We start from the raw sequence: 19,617 nt of genomic DNA, 5'->3' as shown, positions 1-19,617 counted from the left end.
ATTGTGTAAGAGTGTGAAAGTCACTTCATGGAAAGTCACTTTTTTGCCTTTCGAGCCATGTAGCTGATAATAGCGAAGTGCGTCTTACGACTGATATTGAGCGGGGCAGACATATATGGTGAGTAGCAATTCCGTTCTACACACTTTTGAAATTTCCTTCACATGATTTATATTGACCGGCAGCGACACATATGGCATTGTGTTGTGACAAGAAGGAAAGGCATGTTTGATTTCTTAGCTTGCTCCTACACATACATTAGTTTTTGGGGATATACAAAACACAGTAGCCCTTTTCATATGGCTAACTAGATTTAATTAACCAGCAATAATTTAGTGTTTTCTTGTCTTCTCATTATTATTTGACTTTAAATCTGTACACCATCGTACATAAGAAGAATACATATGTGGAAAAGGAATCATGTCGATCTAAGAGCCATTTTCCTGCTTTTCTCAGACATGAAAACCAAGAGCACCAGCAGTGAATGCCACACGGGTCTTTACTGTATAATAAGGATATCCTTTCCATACTGCTTTTGTGCCACTTCAAATCCATTATTTATAGAGATGCCTTTAAGATTTATTTCGAAAAAAACCATCATTACATCAAAAAATGAATTTTAGCTTCCTATTGAAGATAACCTACAACAAATTAATTAATATAAAAGCCTGTAATTAAGAATAAAATGATTTTCTGTTTCAGAAATTTATGTTCACATCATTGCAAGTAAAGTAAGGAATATGAAAAAATTAATTTCTTGCATTTTGCAACAATGTCCAGATATCTTTTCATACAAGGCCAACAGCTATGACATATTTTTCATAACTGATGAGTAGCTGTAAGTGTAAGATTACTTTCACACAATAACATACAAAATAATGATAAGACTACTCTCACATCAGTTCAGACTTAAAGAAGAAAAATTCTTTCACACAGATAAATTGAGTGCAAGATCGCTTTGAAACTAAACTTCCTGCAAAAAGGACTACTTTCACTTTAGTCTAATGAGTGTAAAATCATTTTCATAGAAGACTTGTCACAGAAAAAAGTACCTTCAAACCAAAGGAAAAAAAGCCACTCCTTTTATCAAAATTTTAATTTCTAAAACCCCTGTGAAGTAGACAGTTGAACCAGCTCTACAACCACCAGTCTAAGACAACCATCTGTACAAACGACAACTTCCCATTTCCTCTCTTGCATTTGTTCTATATTGACAATGTCCAAGATGTCCATCCCTTTAAGACAACTTTTCTCCACAACAATAGATGGCCATCTTGAATCATTTTGACAGTACTTTGGTGGATAAAATAAGAAATAAACAACAACCATTAACTTTCTCACTACAAAAAAGTCAATATCAAATAAATACATACCAGAGTTTTGAGATCCAATCTGTCATCATTATCAAAATACTGAGTTCTTTCCCCTTTACTGTCATGAGTGGTAACCTGAAACGGCATTCAGACATGAAAAGAATAAGCACTGAAAACAACAAAAATAAATTTTGGTTAAAATCCCAGCAACATGTACATATGGTTACATGACATAGCTCTGTGAAACATGACCTTTGTGAGTCTCCAGAAAAGGCACAGGTTTCATGTCTTCACTGTCACAAATGTGTGTGTAAAGATGAGATTATTATTCCATACCACAATTCAAAAAAGAATTCTTTTTTTTAAATTACAACTTAACAAGGAAAAAATTACAGTTTTAATTCTAATCATCTTCATTCTTCATATGGTGGCACTTGACGTCACAAATGCAGCAGCCTGTTAAAGCTTCATCAATTTGCCATGCAGCTACTCTCAAAAGGGTACCGGCTCTGGCTAAGACTTGACTCACATTTTTCTTCCTTCCTTTTCTTCCTCCTCTGTCCCATCCATCTTTCGTTTCTCCAACCACAGGCCGAAGCATATCTCCCCTTCCTCTTCTGGATAGCACAACAACATTATCTTCTTCGTTATGATCCCTGTCACCCCCTCTGTCTCTGGGTTGGGACTGTTTGCGACAAGAAAAATCTGGAAGTGAGGACTCTCCCGATTTCGCAGCGTCTCTTGCTTCTCTGGCCGACTTCAGCTTGGCCTCTAGATCTGCTTTCATGTCCTGCACGAAGAGGATAAGTACACAGTCAAACCTGCTCTGTCTTATGGCCACCTGTCCCAATACAGTCACCTCTACTAAAAAAAAATCCACTTCTCCCTTTGCTCCTTTTCTGTATTATAGTCACATTGTCCACCACATCTTCCTATAGAAGACAACCACTTTTCTCCTCTACAATGGGTGCCAACTATGAAAAACTGGATGAAATTTTGAATAATTCAATTCATAAGCTCTTGTTACGGTTAGCTAACGAGACATTCATAAAAGCACAAGCACTACTTAACTCTTTTTAAGATAACACCTCAAAAGCGGAAGCCACAGTCTGCTGCAGATTTAGCTGCTGCAACTGTAATTGAGATAAATTACAACTGCAAACGCGTTATACCCCAATCCATACAATTGAGATTTTTTGGGAGGCAGGCCATTTCAGCCCTGTCTACCAGGGCCAACTTCGAAGAGAGCTACTGTCGTAGCAAAAACTCCACTTCTCAAGACTGAGCAAAGTTGGCACGACTATTTTTGCTGAACATATTATAACTTCTTCCACAGTGTGTCCATTGAAATTCTCTTAATCCCCCCTTTCAAAGAAATATGTATGTTTTTTAAATGTGGAATTCAAATTTTCTAAAAATGAACCTCTCAAAAACAAAGGAAATGATTTCTGATTTTAAAAGAGAAAAACCAACAATCCCACCACTTGTAATTGAACAAGAAACAATTGAAATGACAGATTCATTCAAATATCTTGGTCTTACAATCGACAACAAATTTACATGGCAAAATCAGGTAAACAATATTGTTAAAAAGGTAAATCAGAGGCATAAAAATAAACAAATTGATTAGAAAGGCATCGTGAATAATTGGTAAAGACCCGAGTAGCTTTGAATATCTACACATAACAAATGTTCTTTAAAAAGAGGCGGAAATAATGCTAAGTGACCATAGCCACCCACAGTCATCGGAATTTCAATTATCGACCCACAGTAAACGATACATTTCCAAAAAAACAAAAACAGACAGATACAGAAATTCATTCGTACCAACTGCAGTGAGGTTACTGAACACACAGTGCTACAAAAGAAACACAGAGAGAGATTGAGAGAGAGAGAGAGAGAAACAAAGAAAGAAAGAGAGAGAGAGAGCGAGAGAGAGATGGAGAATGTTTACGGAGCAGGTTGTAGAAAGCGAAACAAGTATTTATCAATGTCCTGTCTTGTAGTGCGTATGCGTGCATGCACCTAACCTTTATAAAACATCTACTGCCATTGTAAACGACTAGGACAAATTTCTCCCTGCGAGATTACTAAAGATTGCCATGGTCATTGTCATTGGCAGTGATAAAACTATATTGACCCAGGTACACAGTATTACAACTATTGTGCGGTCAAAAATTTGTGGTGCAACTTATCCTCAAATATCTCTTTCACGGGTGAATCACTGTCATCCATACTTTGCACGCCAGTTTGTATCAATTTGTCTTAATTTAATCATATTTTGCCATAAATATTGAGGCTAGATTCAAAAACTTTTCTTTAAAAATTTATATAAAATACTACAAATCTCCGTCATGCGGAAAATGGGAGTGTTCACAGCACTTCCCGCTTCTCACACACATTTTGCATACGCATATGATCTACGTCACATCTCAGCAATGACACTTTTTAGTGGCAAAACTTGCTGTAAGAAATTGATTTTATAGTGAACACAGTGTTTGCACTAAAGATTCTCAAAGCATGTGTTCAATAAGCATAATGTCGTAATTAGAAAAAAACGATGGTCTTGCTTTTAAAAGCGACATTGCCCCAGTTTAAACTTTTTAAAATCTGTAGAAACCATCGACTGAGATTTTTTATTAGTATTTATCAATATTACAGAAATTTCTAGAATACCGCGTACAGGGGTTTTGAAAAAAATATTCAACTGTTCAGAAAAATTGATATAAGTCATTGTGCAAAAGTTGGAGAATCTATGTTTGATAGTTAAGGAGATATTTTTTTATTTATTTTTTTTTATAGTCGAGGGTTTTACGGCGATCGCAACTGCATAAGGTCATATGAGCGCCAAGGGGGGGATGTCAACAGAGAAGTCTTTACAGGGAATCAGACTTAAACTGCTCACCTCTCTAGCTTCAACAGCACAAGGGCTGCTTCAACTATCAAGGCACCCCAAAATAGCAGGTCACAAGGGAGTGATAAACTTACAAAAGAAGTAGAGGAAATGACAATAGTAAGGATCAGGAAAGAAAAAGCAGCAGTTCCCTGTTCTGTTGTAGATCAGGCACAGTTATGTGCGTGACATGAATCAGCCCATTTACAATTCTACAATGCTTGAACGAGATATGTCCCCCCTTTGGGAATGGCCTAAAGACACTTCAGTCAGTGGCACTGCCCCGGGGGGTAAAGGAGATATTTGATAATAAGTTGTAAAAAAATTTTTGACCGCACTATAAGCAACACCCGAAACAAAAGATATAGGACACTGTACAAAAAAAACCCCACAAAAAACAAAATAAAAGAACAGCTGTGACATGAAACAACAGCTAGTACTCTTAACACTTACCAAAAAAAAAATATAATTTTTTTAAAGTATCAAAACTGTTGATCAGAGACAATGGAAAGACATACCTGTACATTGGTTGGCCTTTGAGTGTATTCAAAGTTTCTAGTACTCCATCTCAAGAATGAATAATGGAAAGAAAGTAGAGGCCAATTTTAAAACAGAGTCATATGGAAAGTCAGAAACAAAAATCTTACATCATCACCCATAATTTCAGCTCGCAAAATCTTGGCTGCTAAATCGTTGAGCTCTTCTTCGGTCATTATTTTCGGAGGAGGTTGAGAGGTCTCAGCTTTTGGCACCTCTTCGTCAGACTCACTGCTCTCACTGCTTGAGTCACTGCTGCCTTCTGAAGTGAAAATGTTCAATAATTCTTAAAAATCTGTTACTATATCCTGTTTCACACCTGAGTCAAGACAGGCAGTGGTTGGGTGGGGGGAGGGAGACTACTGATAGGTACTAGGTACAGCCTCTATCTGGTCTTTCCTGTCTGTTTGTCTTGCTTTTTCCCTGCACTAAATGGCCACTGTGTTAATGTGCTTTTTGTTTATTCAAACCTGTTGTAAGTATGGGCACTGACTCTCAATACTGGAATGCATACCTTTTTGCGATTAGCATTTTTGTTTTAGTATGAGTAAAGAGAAGCACACCAACACAATTATGCTGATTCGGTGTATAGGACCTCTCAGTGGCACCCTCCATCCATCCCTTTCTTCGCGATTAGAAAGTACAAAAAAATATGGTGCTCTGTTCCACTGTTTCAAATTTCAACTAGAAATATCTGTGACTACTGTTTCAGTACACACAAATTGGGTTTTATTTTTCTTAATTGGTAACCTTATCAATCAACGGGGTTACAAGCCCCACAACCAAATAAATCACCTTTAAATCAATAAAAATTGTATTTATCAAAAAACACATCTCCTATCCTGTATTTTCACTTGATATTAGATGACATATACAAATTTTCATAAGAGCAATTTCAGTACTCTTTCTCGATTACTGAATTTGAATTAAAATAACTGAAAAAAAGTTCCGTTATACAGCATCCACAAAGTGGCTTTTGAGTATGAATAAAGAGAAGCACATAGGCACAATAATAATGGTAATTTGGTGAACATTTTTGTTCTCTTTTAACAAAGAAGAGGAAGTGAAATGTCTTTATTTGAATGACTACGGGCAGAACACGCATGCACAAAAAGCAAAAAGAACTGTATAGACTTCAAGCAATAGGCTTCATCTATGGCAAACACATCGATCAACCACACTATTCCAAAACACAAAGCTCATCCAGAGAAAGGATGTTGAAAATAACAACTAATAATAATAACAACAATAATAACAATGATAATGATAATAATAATAATAATAATAATAATAACAATAATAACAATGATAATAATAATAATAATAATAATAATAATAATAATAATAATAATAATAACTGCATTTATATAGCACATGTCCATGCTCTACACCATGTTCTATGAGCTTTCTAACTATCATTACCCTAGCAGATCCTAGAACACTCAGAAACATTCTTGGCTTCCCTGAAGCATACACACAGGCAGCCAATTAAATGTTCAAACACTAACAAACTAACAAGATCTTTCGGTGTCTGCAAGCTTTTTAAGCCTCTTTTAACCCTCATCCTGCGGGAGCCGGGTTTATGTAGCCCGATAAGCCTATTTCGGCACCTCGCCTACGTTCTGGTCCCGAATCAGTGTAGCTCCTGGCTCATTCGGGTCCCGAGTTGGATCCCCATTCACGCAGGTCAAGTGTGTGTGCGTCAGTCTGCTTGAGTTTGTGTGCGTTTGTGGCCTTCTTCTATAACCGCCTGCATTTGTTCGTAATTGAGGCATACGTTTCATTCAAAATATGCCAAGTTGGTAGCTCTAGATGTTCGTCAATGAAATTATAGAAGAAATTGACCCACTTAGACATGAGGAGCTCGAAAGGATAGTCAGGAAACAAGACTTCCATTTTTCTATACAAAATATTTCAAATGAGCTTGATTTTGTATGAAATGATACTACCTGATAAAAAATAAGCTTGTTTGATATTTTTGAATACCATTGTGTAGGTACAAAGAACAATTTGAGTGTAAAACATTCGGAAATTGACCTAAATTATCCCCTTATGAACCTCAGGTCATTCATAACAACAAGAGCGTCCAGAAAGGTTATTCGAATGAGCGTAACTACTCGTAATGTCTTATCAGCTTGTGAGAGGGGGTTATTCATGTGTTTGTAACACTTTATAAATAGAAAGCTATGAAGGATAGAACGTTATTTTCATCATCGGTTAACACACTACCGCGGTATTCATGGCGAAAACACACGTTTCCCGGCGCGCGCGCTGTACACCAACAGTACACACTGAGTGACCCCGGCGGCCTGCCCGGCACATCTGACGTAATCGGTTGCTGATAAGATACGCATCTAGGCACAGACGCAGGATAAGAGTTAAGATTAAGAAATTTAGATGAGCAAAAACGTTTCCCGAGATATGTAAGTATAAAACATGATCCACAGCAACAATATATTGTGAAGCAGGACAAATTGAATGAGGAAGTAATAAAAGTCAGAAAAAAAAATACACAAACTCACCAGAATGTTTTCTTTTTTTCTCACTTTTTCCTCTTTTCTCAGAGTTCTCAAGACCCTCTTTGTCTTCTTTCGACTTTGAGGAGACATCAGGAGACGGCTGTTTCTTTTTCCATCGAGAAACTACTTGCGACTCTCTAGATCTTGGTCTGTCTCTGTCTCTGTCATATGATCTTGAAAACTCAGCATCACCAGGCCTCATGAAACCCCGAGGTCTGCCTTCCTTACTATTTGAATCTTTTCTGTACTTCGAGGTCCTTTCTTCAGAACTTTCTTCATCAGAACCTAACGGCCTCTGAAAAGTTTTCCTGTTACTTCTTTCCTCATACTGATCTTCCCTCCTTGCACTTCTGTTTTTTCTCTCTGCTCTAGAACTTTCCTCATCTGAATCGGACGGTTTCTGGAAAGTTCTTCTGTTACTTTTTTCATCATACCGGTCTTCCCTTCTCATACCTCTATCCTTTCTGTCTCCCCTATCACGACTTTCCTCTCTGGAATCTTCATTATCATCTGAACCCGAAGGCCTCTGAAAACTTCTTTTATAACTCATGTCCTCATTTCGGTCTCTTCTACCCATACTTGTATCTCTTCTGTCCATTCTATCACCACTTATCTCCCTAGACCTCCCTCTGCCCCCTCTTCTATCACTCTCCTCTGGACTCCTACTGCGTCTTCGACTCCTGTCCCTGTCGTTGACTGACCTCCTCCAAGCATCAGTGCCTTGATGAAATCTCTGTCCTCCACCTGTCCTCTGCTTTTGCTCTGCCTCTTGTAGCATGTTCTCAAGTTTCCTCAGAGACTGCAAATCAACACAAGAGGTAAAAAAGTCACCACAATTACACAGCAAACTCAAGTGGGAAGTGGAAATATACACAATGAACAAGTCACACTTCTTTCAAATTCCTTCATTTTTTTCTATCTACACAACAAACTCGGCTACATGCTGAAAGACCAAATCAACAAGTCACATATGTTAGAAACCCCTTCATAATTTCTGTCTACTCTTGCTTTTCCCAAGCACCATGATACCATCTATGATCTTCTACATAACTAAAACAAAGATACAGCAAATACACCATAAATATCTGTTAACTCAACGATACAGCACATTTGTCATGAGTCCACTTCTTCACTAATTAGCTTTTGTTTGCTGAACACAGCATAAACCCAGCAAGCAGCCAGCCCCAAAGCTGACATTCTGTATCCAAGAAAAGCATCACCAAGAATAAATAAAACTTTTATATGAAACCACATCTTTATGAAAAAAATTGGACTTTCAGAGCATAAAAAAATGCCAGATGCCAAGACATCAAGTTAGCGACTACAAACTGTATGACTTTGAAAAGCAGACAGATGTAATGTTCGTAAAATATGACATTAACCAAAAGACATGTTTTTAGAAAACAAAATAAAATAAACAGCATTACTGTACAACAGTACAGGATACAAACTAAACATTATATCCATAAAACAAAAAATACATTGAAAAATCTTCATGACAGCAGATTTCGGGAACTACAAATTTTTAAAACATGGCAATCCAAATATTTCTTACTACCTTGAAACAGCAACTCAAATTCTGATAAAGAAATCAAACATACACCGTATCTTTCAGCAACTACTTCCTCAAGGCTTCTTCCCTCATCCTCTGCCTGCTGTTTGAAGCGTTTGTAAGCAGTGCGTAACCATGACAACCCTCCATCACCAGCCACAGACCCTTGTGAAACGACAGCAGTGGAGCTTTTCGAGGGAGCCTCCTCTGGCAATCCAGTGCCACCATTTTTCCAGTACGGGTTCAACTCCCTTGTATGTTGACCAGGCTGTTGAGAGGAGGGAAGAGGAAACATTTAAAATTGTTTATATACTCTTACTGTGAGTTCAATACAAGTCACAAATACAGTTGAACCTGCTCTAACAACCACCTGTCCAAGACAATCGCCTGTACAGATAACCACTTCCCACTTGTGATTTTTCTGTATTATAAAGACAATCAAAAACGCCCACCTATCTAAGACAATCACTTTACCCCTGACAATGGGTGAGCGTCTAAGAAAGTTACTACTGTAGATCATTTTAGTGGCTAAACTCTCACTTTAGTGCTTTGAGTAAAGGAGAAGGAAAGAAATAAGGCACAGACAATGCACTACCATAAGTATCTCGCATATACATCAGAGCAAAAGATGTCAGAAGTGTAATGGTATCAGTAAAGGGGTGGCACCTCCTGTTCACTTGCAGTAAGCAGGGAACATTTAATTTACTAGCATACTCTAAGAGTGAACAGGGTTTTTAGACAGGACACTTGATCAAATCTGCAGGAAGGTTGACTGCAGTGAAAACATGTAAAAGATAAACCTTGAAGATGAGAATTCACAGATCAAGCTGGTTCACCAGATGCCCTAACTCATATCATATAAACAGTGATCTCATTCTAAGAACTCCCCACATAAGAACCCCACATCAATGTAAGAGCCCATTTTCCCCATGAAGCAGAGTATTTCATTTTTGACTTACAATGCCTAAAAAAACATTCTAAAAATAGAAATCTGTTTAACCCTTTCCAGACATATCGTCAATATATCGGCAAGAGCCTGCACCCCTTGCGGTCATACCGCTGATATATCGGTTATGATGGGTACCTCAGTTTTGTTTCATTAAAACGTGATCTGTCGTTTATAAGAACTTATTATTGCTACTAGAAAACTTGGAGAGGATTTAGGAAATAAAGGCAACCAGTCACTTTGACCATGTAAGAAGGAGGAATGATTGGACCAATTAAAAATCACTTTCCTATTGACTTGCTTTGTATAAGAGTGCATGTTGTGTGTTTATTTTTTGTCGTTTATTAGTCCAAATCAACCCATCTCCCCATACCCCAACCCCTTTTTCCAGCTGTTTCCTTTTTTTCATTAAAATAACTCCCACTTTATCAGTTACAACTCTGCATCATTTCTACTGGATGTATCTATTGATGAGTCAAGTTAGTTGCTAGTGATACATAAAACCCTGCACACTTGTCATAATCTTTACTCAATATCTGACAGAGCTATGGATATTCTAGCTTGGAACTATAGGAAGCAGAGAAAAATAAACTCAAAGGAAGGTATTCTTTACAGTCCACTGCAGTCATTACTTATTCCAAGTCTGATACCATGTGATTCCTTTTCAAAAACAAAATAAATCCTTATTTTAAATATCATTGTTAAATTTACAAACACGATGAAAAAGTAAGTTTACACATAAATTGTCTTTCCAAATGGGGAAAAAGGCAAAACTACAAAAAGAGAAGATGACATGACAAAGACACACTCCAGCAATATGACAATTGTTCTGGGCAATTATCCTGATTCTCTACACTGAATAGACGGGCACAACTCACTTGAAACATTTTCTCACTTTCTTCCCTGGCAGCTTTTTTCTCCTTTTCCATTGCTTCTCGAATTTCCTTCCTGGAAGTCAGGGGCATGAAATCCAGTGGTGCTTCCATCCAGCTTTCCCTCTGTAAAAATATTGATATTGAGAGTGGACACTTTATAAGGTGCCTCTCCCTCCCTCTCGATTTTTCCCGCTTATCTCCAGGCAAATAGACAAGTGCCTAATACACTTATTTTTTCCCCCAATATTAGTCACAAACTATTACATAAACCCATGCAAGAATTTCACATGTTGCAAACTGTAAACCTGTGAACTATTCCAAGACTAAAAATAGTTTTCCTTTAAATCCTCCCACAAAAATCTGAGCTTGGGGGAAAAATTTGGGAGTCTCAAGAACCTCAGTGGATTGAGATTACCTAATGAGCCAAACTTAGCACATACAGGAACATAAACTCAACTAAAATTGCATCTTTTTACATCATTTACATTTGCGATAAATCGCTTTGGATTAACACAAACAGAATTCAAGAAAAGAATCAGATTTTAGGCAAATTCGCAAACCTGATCAGAGTTCTTTGACATGCAAAATAAATCAGAGCGCTCAGAAAAATAAAGACGAGATATTTTCTTTGTTCTTTTTTTTAAAAAAGGCTTTCACTTTTACCTGTAGTTGTGGACCTTTGATCGCCATCTCCTCTGTGTCTTTTTTTTCACTGGAAGTCTTTGCTTCAACCCAATCATCCTGGTTTATAATGATTGAAAAGAACAAAATGATCAAAGGCTGAAAGCAAGAAATAATTAACTCCACTGTCGACATTGAATCCTCTCTGAATCTTTCACTTCAGAAGTAAACTATTGAAGAAACATGTTAACTGTTAATACTTCAATATTTCTTTCTTCTTTTAGTCAGTTTCTTTTGACAGAGTCATCCCAAAGCGATACGTTCAACGTTTTAAGAGGCATAACCTATAAAAACAACTTTTCTTTGTTCTGTCCTGCACTATACATGTACAGATTCTTTCAAAGTATCAATAGGTGTGAGACAGGAAAAGAAACAGGTAAACCTTACTATCTGACCGACAAGGAGATTCACAACTGGTACACATATATGAGCTTTTGCCAACAATAGGTGGGTACCTAAAATGTAACACAGAGGGTTGATGATAAAGTTTTTGATATTTCATTTTTACTTGAATTGTTCTATTCATGTATATCTCCTCCTACAAAAACATGTATTCACAGACCTACAGACGGCATGCTAAGCTGTGAAACGGGCGTTACATATCATCAAGTCAAATTCTTTCAGACACAACTATGATGACACACTTTTTAACAATTTGAACATACAAAATTATTTTAAGTTTTCTTATTGCTGTAATCATCAAACATAAGCATGAACAGCATATAAAATCACAGAAAAAATAAATTCTGAATGTCTTTCTGCTCGCATTTATGTCATCATAGTTGTGTCCGAAAGAAATGAAAAACTTTCCATTTTCATATCTTAAATCATTTTTTGACAATTTTGGCAAACAAAGATTCAGAGATTCAGTCTGACTCATAAAGCATGCTAATGGTGAAAAAATGCCACTGAATTCACATTTTACTGTGACTCTATGCAAAATACCAAATATCTTTCGAACACAACCATGATGACACATAATGGATAAAAGTTTGTCATCATTTTGGAACATATCATCAATATACATCAAATTTTCCCCTCTTGTTGACATCTAGCCAAGCATGTGGGGTCACATCTAGACCTACTACTACTTGACCATTGGAATGCAGTGCGATGTTAATCATTGCTTGGTTTAAGGAGGTTCGCGGGTCGGGTCTAGGGCCTCGGGGACTGATTTTCACTCAGTCAGAGAACTTTTTACTTTTGGTATTTTCCGATCCCTCATTCAGTCTAGATTTTATTGACACTAGTCGCTGAGTGATTAACATTACTGGGTTCTACGTTGCGTACTAACATTGTCGATGTTTGACGTTGTTTTTCTCAAAACACATTTTGTCACCACTTTTTGCTTGCAAGTGCCGGGAATTTTTTCTCCACCATTTTTTTACTTTCCAACACAGAGAAAATTTTAAGGTTGTTTTTTTTCATGCCCCAAATTTTTTTTTAAAGAGCAAATTCAATATCCCCAACTCTGAGAAAACTTTTTAAGTATAGTATCAAAAATCAAAATTGTCAGCTGTAAGCACCTATTTATTTGTGACATCTTGGAGGTTACAAACTTTTTAAAAGTTAAAAACTGTAAAAAGTGGAGAAAAAAATTGTCTATCCATTTTTCAAGATGGCTGTTGTTTCCATAGCAATGGCTTACGTAATCGAGTGTATCAACAGTGGAACATGAATCTTATGTCTCATACTTACTGCTTGTGACAAAAGTTGTTTCAGTTTGTCTTTAGTTAAAAATGTTGTCCTGTAAGTATCGAGCCCCCTTTAATTTAATTAAGTGGGGTGGAATCATTTTTCGGACATAACAGCTTTTTCCTAACATAACATGTTAAGATTTGATGACGACATAAGAAAACTTAAATGAATTCGCCTCATCCTTCGTTATTCTTCTCGCCATCTTGCATCACACAAAATACTCTTTGAATGGAACCACAGGAACAATGTACATTCCTCCACCCCTATTATTTCTTGTTTTCTGATAGGTTCTTTCCAACATAATAAATGATGACAGAGCACGAGGCATCGTGGGATTTCCCTTTACTGCAAAATTACGCATGGTCACAGCCTCGGAATCAGTCAGGGCAGAGAGTAAACATTTAACGATATTGTGTTCATTCCAGGGCCCCAAAATGTCCGATAGAAACGAAGACACAGGGAATCGAGGTTGCCTTGCAAAATACTACACGAGTAATGCTCGAAAATGAAAATCTAAGAGGTTTACAAAAAAAAAAACAGCTACAGATATCATTATTCCTGATATAGTGCCACAAATAATGTAGTTATAGTAGTAAAAGTGTACAAGGATGAGTTTCTCAGCAATTATTTCATTGCTGAACTTGACAACAGAAAAAGTACGAACTCGACGAGTCACGTTTTGCATTCTAAAAGTACATCGATTTAAAACCTAAAATTATTTGTAAGATTTCTTCTGATGGCCCGACTGCTATTTTGTTGCTCCCATAGCTGAAACATCATATTAAGCACAACAAATTTTACTGGAATAAGAAAGGATTTTGTAAAGTATATGAAGAAACCCTCACCTATTGGCAAAGGCTCATATACATTCAACAGAACGTACATGCCAGAACAGAAGTGGAAGGTCCTTATTTGTTTGTAATGCCTTTAAGACAGATAGTTTGAGCAGCACGTCCAACATTGACCTTTCGGTACATCAGGGTGAACATAAACATAAAACAAGAATGTAAAAATACAAGAAAATAAAACTTACCCCTTCGTCCTCAGTTGAGCTGCTGCTACTGCTGCTGCTCCTTTTCTTCTTCTTCTTTTTTTTCTTCTTTTTCTCCTTCTTGTGCTTTTTTTTACTGCGCTTCTCTATATCCTAATAAAAGGAATATACATAGTAAAAACCTCTGACAACATGACTTATTCATCTAGAATTTCAATCGTAAGTTACAAGTACTGCATGAGAGCCCAAATCAAAAATCTTTCTGAGCCCATTTTGAAAAAAATGTAATTGTGTTAAAATTTTCTCTTATTACTTCACAAAACTGCATTAAGAGCAACTTCACCTAAAAGATGAACTTTGATGGTTTACAAGAAGGCAGTTCCATTTTTGGGTGGTAATCTTCTGCCACAAAAACAATCTATAACTACAGCAGTTATGTACAACTATAATAAAGTTTACTGCCTTGTACAGAAACACAATTGTCACTATGATGTTCGAAAATAAAATATTAAACCTCAACAGTAAAAGTCTTGATAGCTTATCTACTTGCTTTTAACAATGGATTACCCATTTGTACTTCTCAAATGTTTTGAAGTCTTCATTGACTAGGACAATATTTTTTGGTATTTCTTTTTCATTGGAAAAGAAAACATACACATAAAAAGATAACCAACAGCAAAAACGTTATGATTGCATACTTGTTATTCTATAAATATTGATATCTGTACTCAACAATCTTAACGAGTGTGCATGCTTACTGAGCCTTTTTAAAAAAGACAAATTACTGACCTTCTCTTCTTTTGCAATCCTTTGAGAGACAGAATCAAGCATCCATGTTCCTTCTCCCAACTTGCGAGCCTTCTCATTCTTTGCCTCTTCTCTGTCATGTTTTCTCTTTGCCTGAGTGAAAGATGGAGAACATTTTTTTAACATATCTCAGAGTTCATTTTCCCAACTTGATAGTCAGAAGTTTACTGAAGAGTCAATAAGAAGAAAGATGAGTATCGGGTGAACAGGTTGCAAATAACTTTTCAACTTCAGGATGTATCACAGTATTATGGAAAAGGAACAAGTTCTGGTTGTCAAAATCAAAATGTTGGTAGAAAATGATTCCCAATACCATAACAAAACATTAGCAGGGAGTCAAGGATAGGAAATTATAATCTATTTGAGCAGATTAGCAGCAAGCACTAGCTCGCAGAGTTGTATGTAGAAGAAAGAAAATCACTGCTCGGCTGCTGAAAAGGTGCTGCATACCATGTGTTGTGTACTCATACCTCTGGTGGGTGGGGTGGGGTGGGGGGGCGGGGGTAAGTTGAGCCCCCCCCCCCCCCTCCTCCAGATTTTTAAAAAAAACTCATGGGGCATTCAATTCTCCCCAGACGACTTGTGAGAGCAGAATGATAAATATAAGATTGATAGTCGAATCAGAATCATACCAAATTTTCCAAATCTCAATAAAACTTCCAGAAATGGAAATATATATATATATCTTCTACAATCAAGCCTATTACTATTAGATTATTCTATATGAGGCTGACGGCTGAGGATAAACCATTTAAATGAAAGCAACTCCCAAGTGCAGTGCCTCAGCCTTATCAGTCCATTATAATTATGCCATGAATCTGCTCACAGATGACATAGTAGACTAACTTGAAGGTCTAAGATTGGAATTATTTATATTAGATATCAAGTTCTAGTTTTAGGAAGGGATGGGCAGGTACCGGTATCCAGTACCTGAACTCCCCGCTCTACCAAAGGAGGTGTCAGTGCCGGCACCAGGTCTCTAGTGCCGGCTCTGGGAAAGAGCCGACACCAACGGTTAAACCGGCTCTGGGAAAGAGCCGACACCAACGGTTATACCGGCTCTGGGAAAGAGCTGACACCAAAGGTTATACCGGCTCTGGGAAAGAGCCGACACCAACGGTTATACCGGCTCTGGGAAGGAGCCGACACCAACGTTTATACTGGTTCTGGGAAGGAGCCGACACCACAGTTTTTTTTTTTACTACGGGAAGTGTGCAGTGTGTAGGCCTACGTCTAGCAGCTGTGACGCCAGATGCACAACGCAGCGGGTGACCTTGATACAGGACTTCAGATTCAAAATTGACAATCAAAAATGAAGTTTGCTTAAATTTAAATATGGTATCAAATCAGGTTCAACGCAAGCCACTTTGCTTATTTTGATACGCTTATTCTGAAAATGAATTCAATTTTTAGCGGCGATAATTATTTTAAAAGTTCTGCATGCAAAGTTTCCTGCGCGGCGGCAAACTTCAAAAGTATTTTGCGTCACAGATCGCCTCTCCAATTCTGACTGGTGTGTCTGTGTCGTGTGTGTGGGGGAGGGGGGGGAGGATGCAGGCGGCGCTGATCGTGGCATCTGTGACGTCACATACTGGTGTCACTCCCAGTACAGGTACCGGTACTGGCCGTTCTCGGCACCGACACTGGATTTCTTCGGTACCGCCCAGCACTAGTTTTAGGGCTCCTACTTTTAGATGTCTAGTAGATCTTCTCGCATATTAAATCTATCCGGAGACGTCTCCAATAGAGATGGAAGACCAATCAAAATGCTTTGTTGTGCCTTTAGACCTGGTAAAAAAAATCAGCGCTTTTTCGGTACTTCCCACCCTGCAATTGTTATTCGCGAGTTTTAGCCCCAAGAGTTGGGGGGTTTCAGGCCACCTGATAAAAATAAGGTGCGGGTTTTCAGGGGGGCATGCCCCCCTGAATTTTACCATAATTTGATATTTTGCAGTTGTTAGGTTTGATATCTTAGCTCGCCGCGCATCAAATGTATTATGTATAGATCTCGATGTAGATCTATGCTCAAACAAGGGGGGTGGGAACTACCGAATAAGCACCAAAAAATCTGGGGGGTTACAGGGGGGGCATGCCCCCGTTTTAACTCATTCGCTACGTATTATTTTTGGCTTGTGGACGAATTTTTTTCAGGAGGGCGAAATGAGATGATGACTAGTGCGCAGTTCACAGGTCTTGGGGGCCATAAATTCAAATAAATATCAACATATTATATACCAACATTTTCAGTATGGTTTGTAGAATATATGTGTATTGTTTATTTGAGTATTTTTCAACTTTAGTTCCTGTAAGAGGCGATTATGCAACACAATTGTGATTGGCTGCAGATAAAATTTGAAAACAAAAAATGTATAATCTCAGATGAAACTCAAAAAATATGTTTGCACCTAGTCAAATTATACATCAAAATAACCATAACTGTATATAGAACAGGAAAATATTGAATAATGTGCAGTTATTTACATACATTCCATAATATTTGTACATTTGGATCACAACCTCCGATATTGAAAAAAAAAAAAAAATTTAATAATTTTGAAAAAAAGGATCCCAAACAGAAAAAAAACACTCGTATCTTATATGGAATTATTCAGAAGAATTGCATTTGGAATAAACCTCTATACATGTCTTGGGAGGTACTTTTTGAGTAAATTCACCAAAAAGTAGTGATTTTGGGGAGAAAAAAATATATTTTGACTATTTAGATCTAGGCCTAGATCTAGCACTCAAAAATATTGATTTCTCAATAGTGCACTGGCAATTTGAGTCCAGTAGTATAATATTATAAAGAAGAGTCCTACACTTCTTTAGTGAGCAAAATAATGATACATTTTGTTGTGCAAAAGTACTAAGACTGATGTCTGGGCTATAATTTGGGCTTCGCGATAAAACAATGTCGCATTATAAACTTCGAAATCGTGTTTCAAAACTGAATCAAAACTTCCGATTTTCGGTGGAAACGCTTGACCCGGAAGTCAACTTTATATTGACCTTTATTTTAACATGGATATATGGATTGGAATAGAAACCAAGCTAAAATTGAACGTCGGTTCTCGAGCCGCCGTGGGCGGCTTAGCGTACTGATGGCACTTTAGCCGCGCCGCCCCCCCACGGCTCGGGGTAGCGAATGAGTTAACCTATAATTTGATATTTTGCAGTTAAGTTTGAAATTTTCTTGAAAATAATTGATTTATTAGAAACAGTTTAAGTGACTAGATCTAGATCTAAATCTAAATCTAAACCTCTAGATTCTATACTATAGATCTAGAATCTAGATAAATGTAAGTGTGATCTGCAGCAAATAATACGCAGTTTGACCCCCCAAAATAGTACATCTGCGTGCGGACGTGCGTCTCCAAATAGTTCCTGGGTGCTCGCCGGAGACGTCTCCGAATATCTTCTGCCTATCTTCTAGAGTAGAGTCGAGAGAGAGAGAGAGAGAGAGAGAGAGTGGCGGAAGGGGGGCGGGGGGTAAATCTAAGACTAAGACTTCAAGATTCAGTTTCAGAGTTGGTGAGAGGAGAGTCGAACCTGCTCTAGAATAAGTTGCCTTGCTTTCCTGTTTTCTTCCTTCTTTTCGTCAATTGACGACTGAGACTGGAAGTTGTTATACTTTGAAGACATCCTTTATAATAACGTATTTTGTTTCAACGTAATTCTGTAGTGTCTCGTATTTAAACTTCGAAAAACGTTAGCCTGATGTATGGTGATGTTTCGGAAGCAGAGGTCCAGCACGCATGTAAACAAAGCAAGGGAGGTAAGGTAATCTTGTTATGAGGTGCCGGGTGAGCAAACACTCGAATATGTATTCGAACAATTGAGGTTTTACGTCTACTGACTCAGGTAAATATGCGGAAGATAATGGAAATAGAAGTGTTATAGCGTTGTGCACATCAAGCAGATCTAAGAAATTAAAAGTGACTCAAGTGTCATCTTAAAACACTTTAATATTGCTTCTACTCATGGTGCACGAAGTTTGAATAATTTCAAAATGCTCGAACTTTATTCGAGTTGTTGATATTTCGTTGTTATCGTTTCCTCAGCAATTCGCGTTTTATAATAAAATCATAAATATTTTTCACTCGTTTTGATTTCAATTGTGATTGACTCTCCAATGCCCAAATAAGGGGATGAAAACAAATACTAAACGTATTTTAAAACGAGCATAGTTTTCAAAAGCATACTTTGATTATTGAAGCAATCAAACAGCCGTGAGAGTATCTAAACATACCAATGTTTTGTTTTGTTTTTCAGCTGGGTGGCTTAACTAGACATTATTTTACAAAGGATTCAATCTAACTCGGCTTTCATAGTACGTTTGCAAAAGGGAAAAGGTAGACGCTTGAATGTATAGGTATAGTGAATATCACATTCCTGAAGGTCACCATCAACACGAGCAGACAGCAAAGGACTATAAAGCTCCCCTATGCAAGTCTATATCGTGGAACTGTAGGAGACAGGAGAGTGATAGGTTCATGAATATACAATGAGAAATACATGTACTAAAACGTGCCAAAAGACGAACTTGTGGAGACTTTTGCATGCAATGGTGTAAGGAGGATAAGATAATATAGCATGAAAGAGGAGTCTGAAAGCAGCCGTGAGTACAAAAAGGTTGGCAATTTGAGGTAAAGTCGAAAAGATCTAGGGTTTAATTATTACACACGCCTTGCGTGTCCATATGCCATAAGGCACATGTGAATGGACCAAGAAAGAGGGTAAAAGAAGTAGGATATGTCAAACTGGAATAAGAAAAGGAAGAAAGAGGTTGGTCGGGGAGAGGGGGGGG

At 37.5% G+C, this 19,617-nt stretch overlaps 1 protein-coding gene across 1 annotated transcript in view; it reads right to left on the bottom strand.

Annotated features, from left to right (window-relative positions):
• Positions 1–18,590, bottom strand: part of LOC101858344 (CWF19-like protein 2) — a 33,301-nt gene extending 14,711 nt beyond the window's left edge. The window contains exons 1-10 of the mRNA XM_005100482.3: positions 18,360–18,590; positions 14,793–14,903; positions 14,046–14,156; positions 11,297–11,374; positions 10,637–10,756; positions 8,862–9,080; positions 7,264–8,059; positions 4,852–5,003; positions 1,841–2,101; positions 1,372–1,446 (exon numbers count right to left, since the gene is read on the bottom strand). Coding sequence (XP_005100539.1) covers positions 1,372–1,446; positions 1,841–2,101; positions 4,852–5,003; positions 7,264–8,059; positions 8,862–9,080; positions 10,637–10,756; positions 11,297–11,374; positions 14,046–14,156; positions 14,793–14,903; positions 18,360–18,452 — 2,016 coding nt within the window. The 5' untranslated portion in view covers positions 18,453–18,590. The remainder of the gene's footprint in view (positions 1–1,371; positions 1,447–1,840; positions 2,102–4,851; positions 5,004–7,263; positions 8,060–8,861; positions 9,081–10,636; positions 10,757–11,296; positions 11,375–14,045; positions 14,157–14,792; positions 14,904–18,359) is intronic.
• Between the last annotated feature and the right edge of the window lie 1,027 nt (positions 18,591–19,617).

The sequence above is a fragment of the Aplysia californica genome, unplaced genomic scaffold, assembly GCF_000002075.1.
Source record: "Aplysia californica isolate F4 #8 unplaced genomic scaffold, AplCal3.0 scaffold00249, whole genome shotgun sequence".
Lineage (NCBI taxonomy): Eukaryota > Metazoa > Mollusca > Gastropoda > Aplysiida > Aplysiidae > Aplysia > Aplysia californica.
This window is presented reverse-complemented; position numbering and strand designations above follow the sequence as displayed.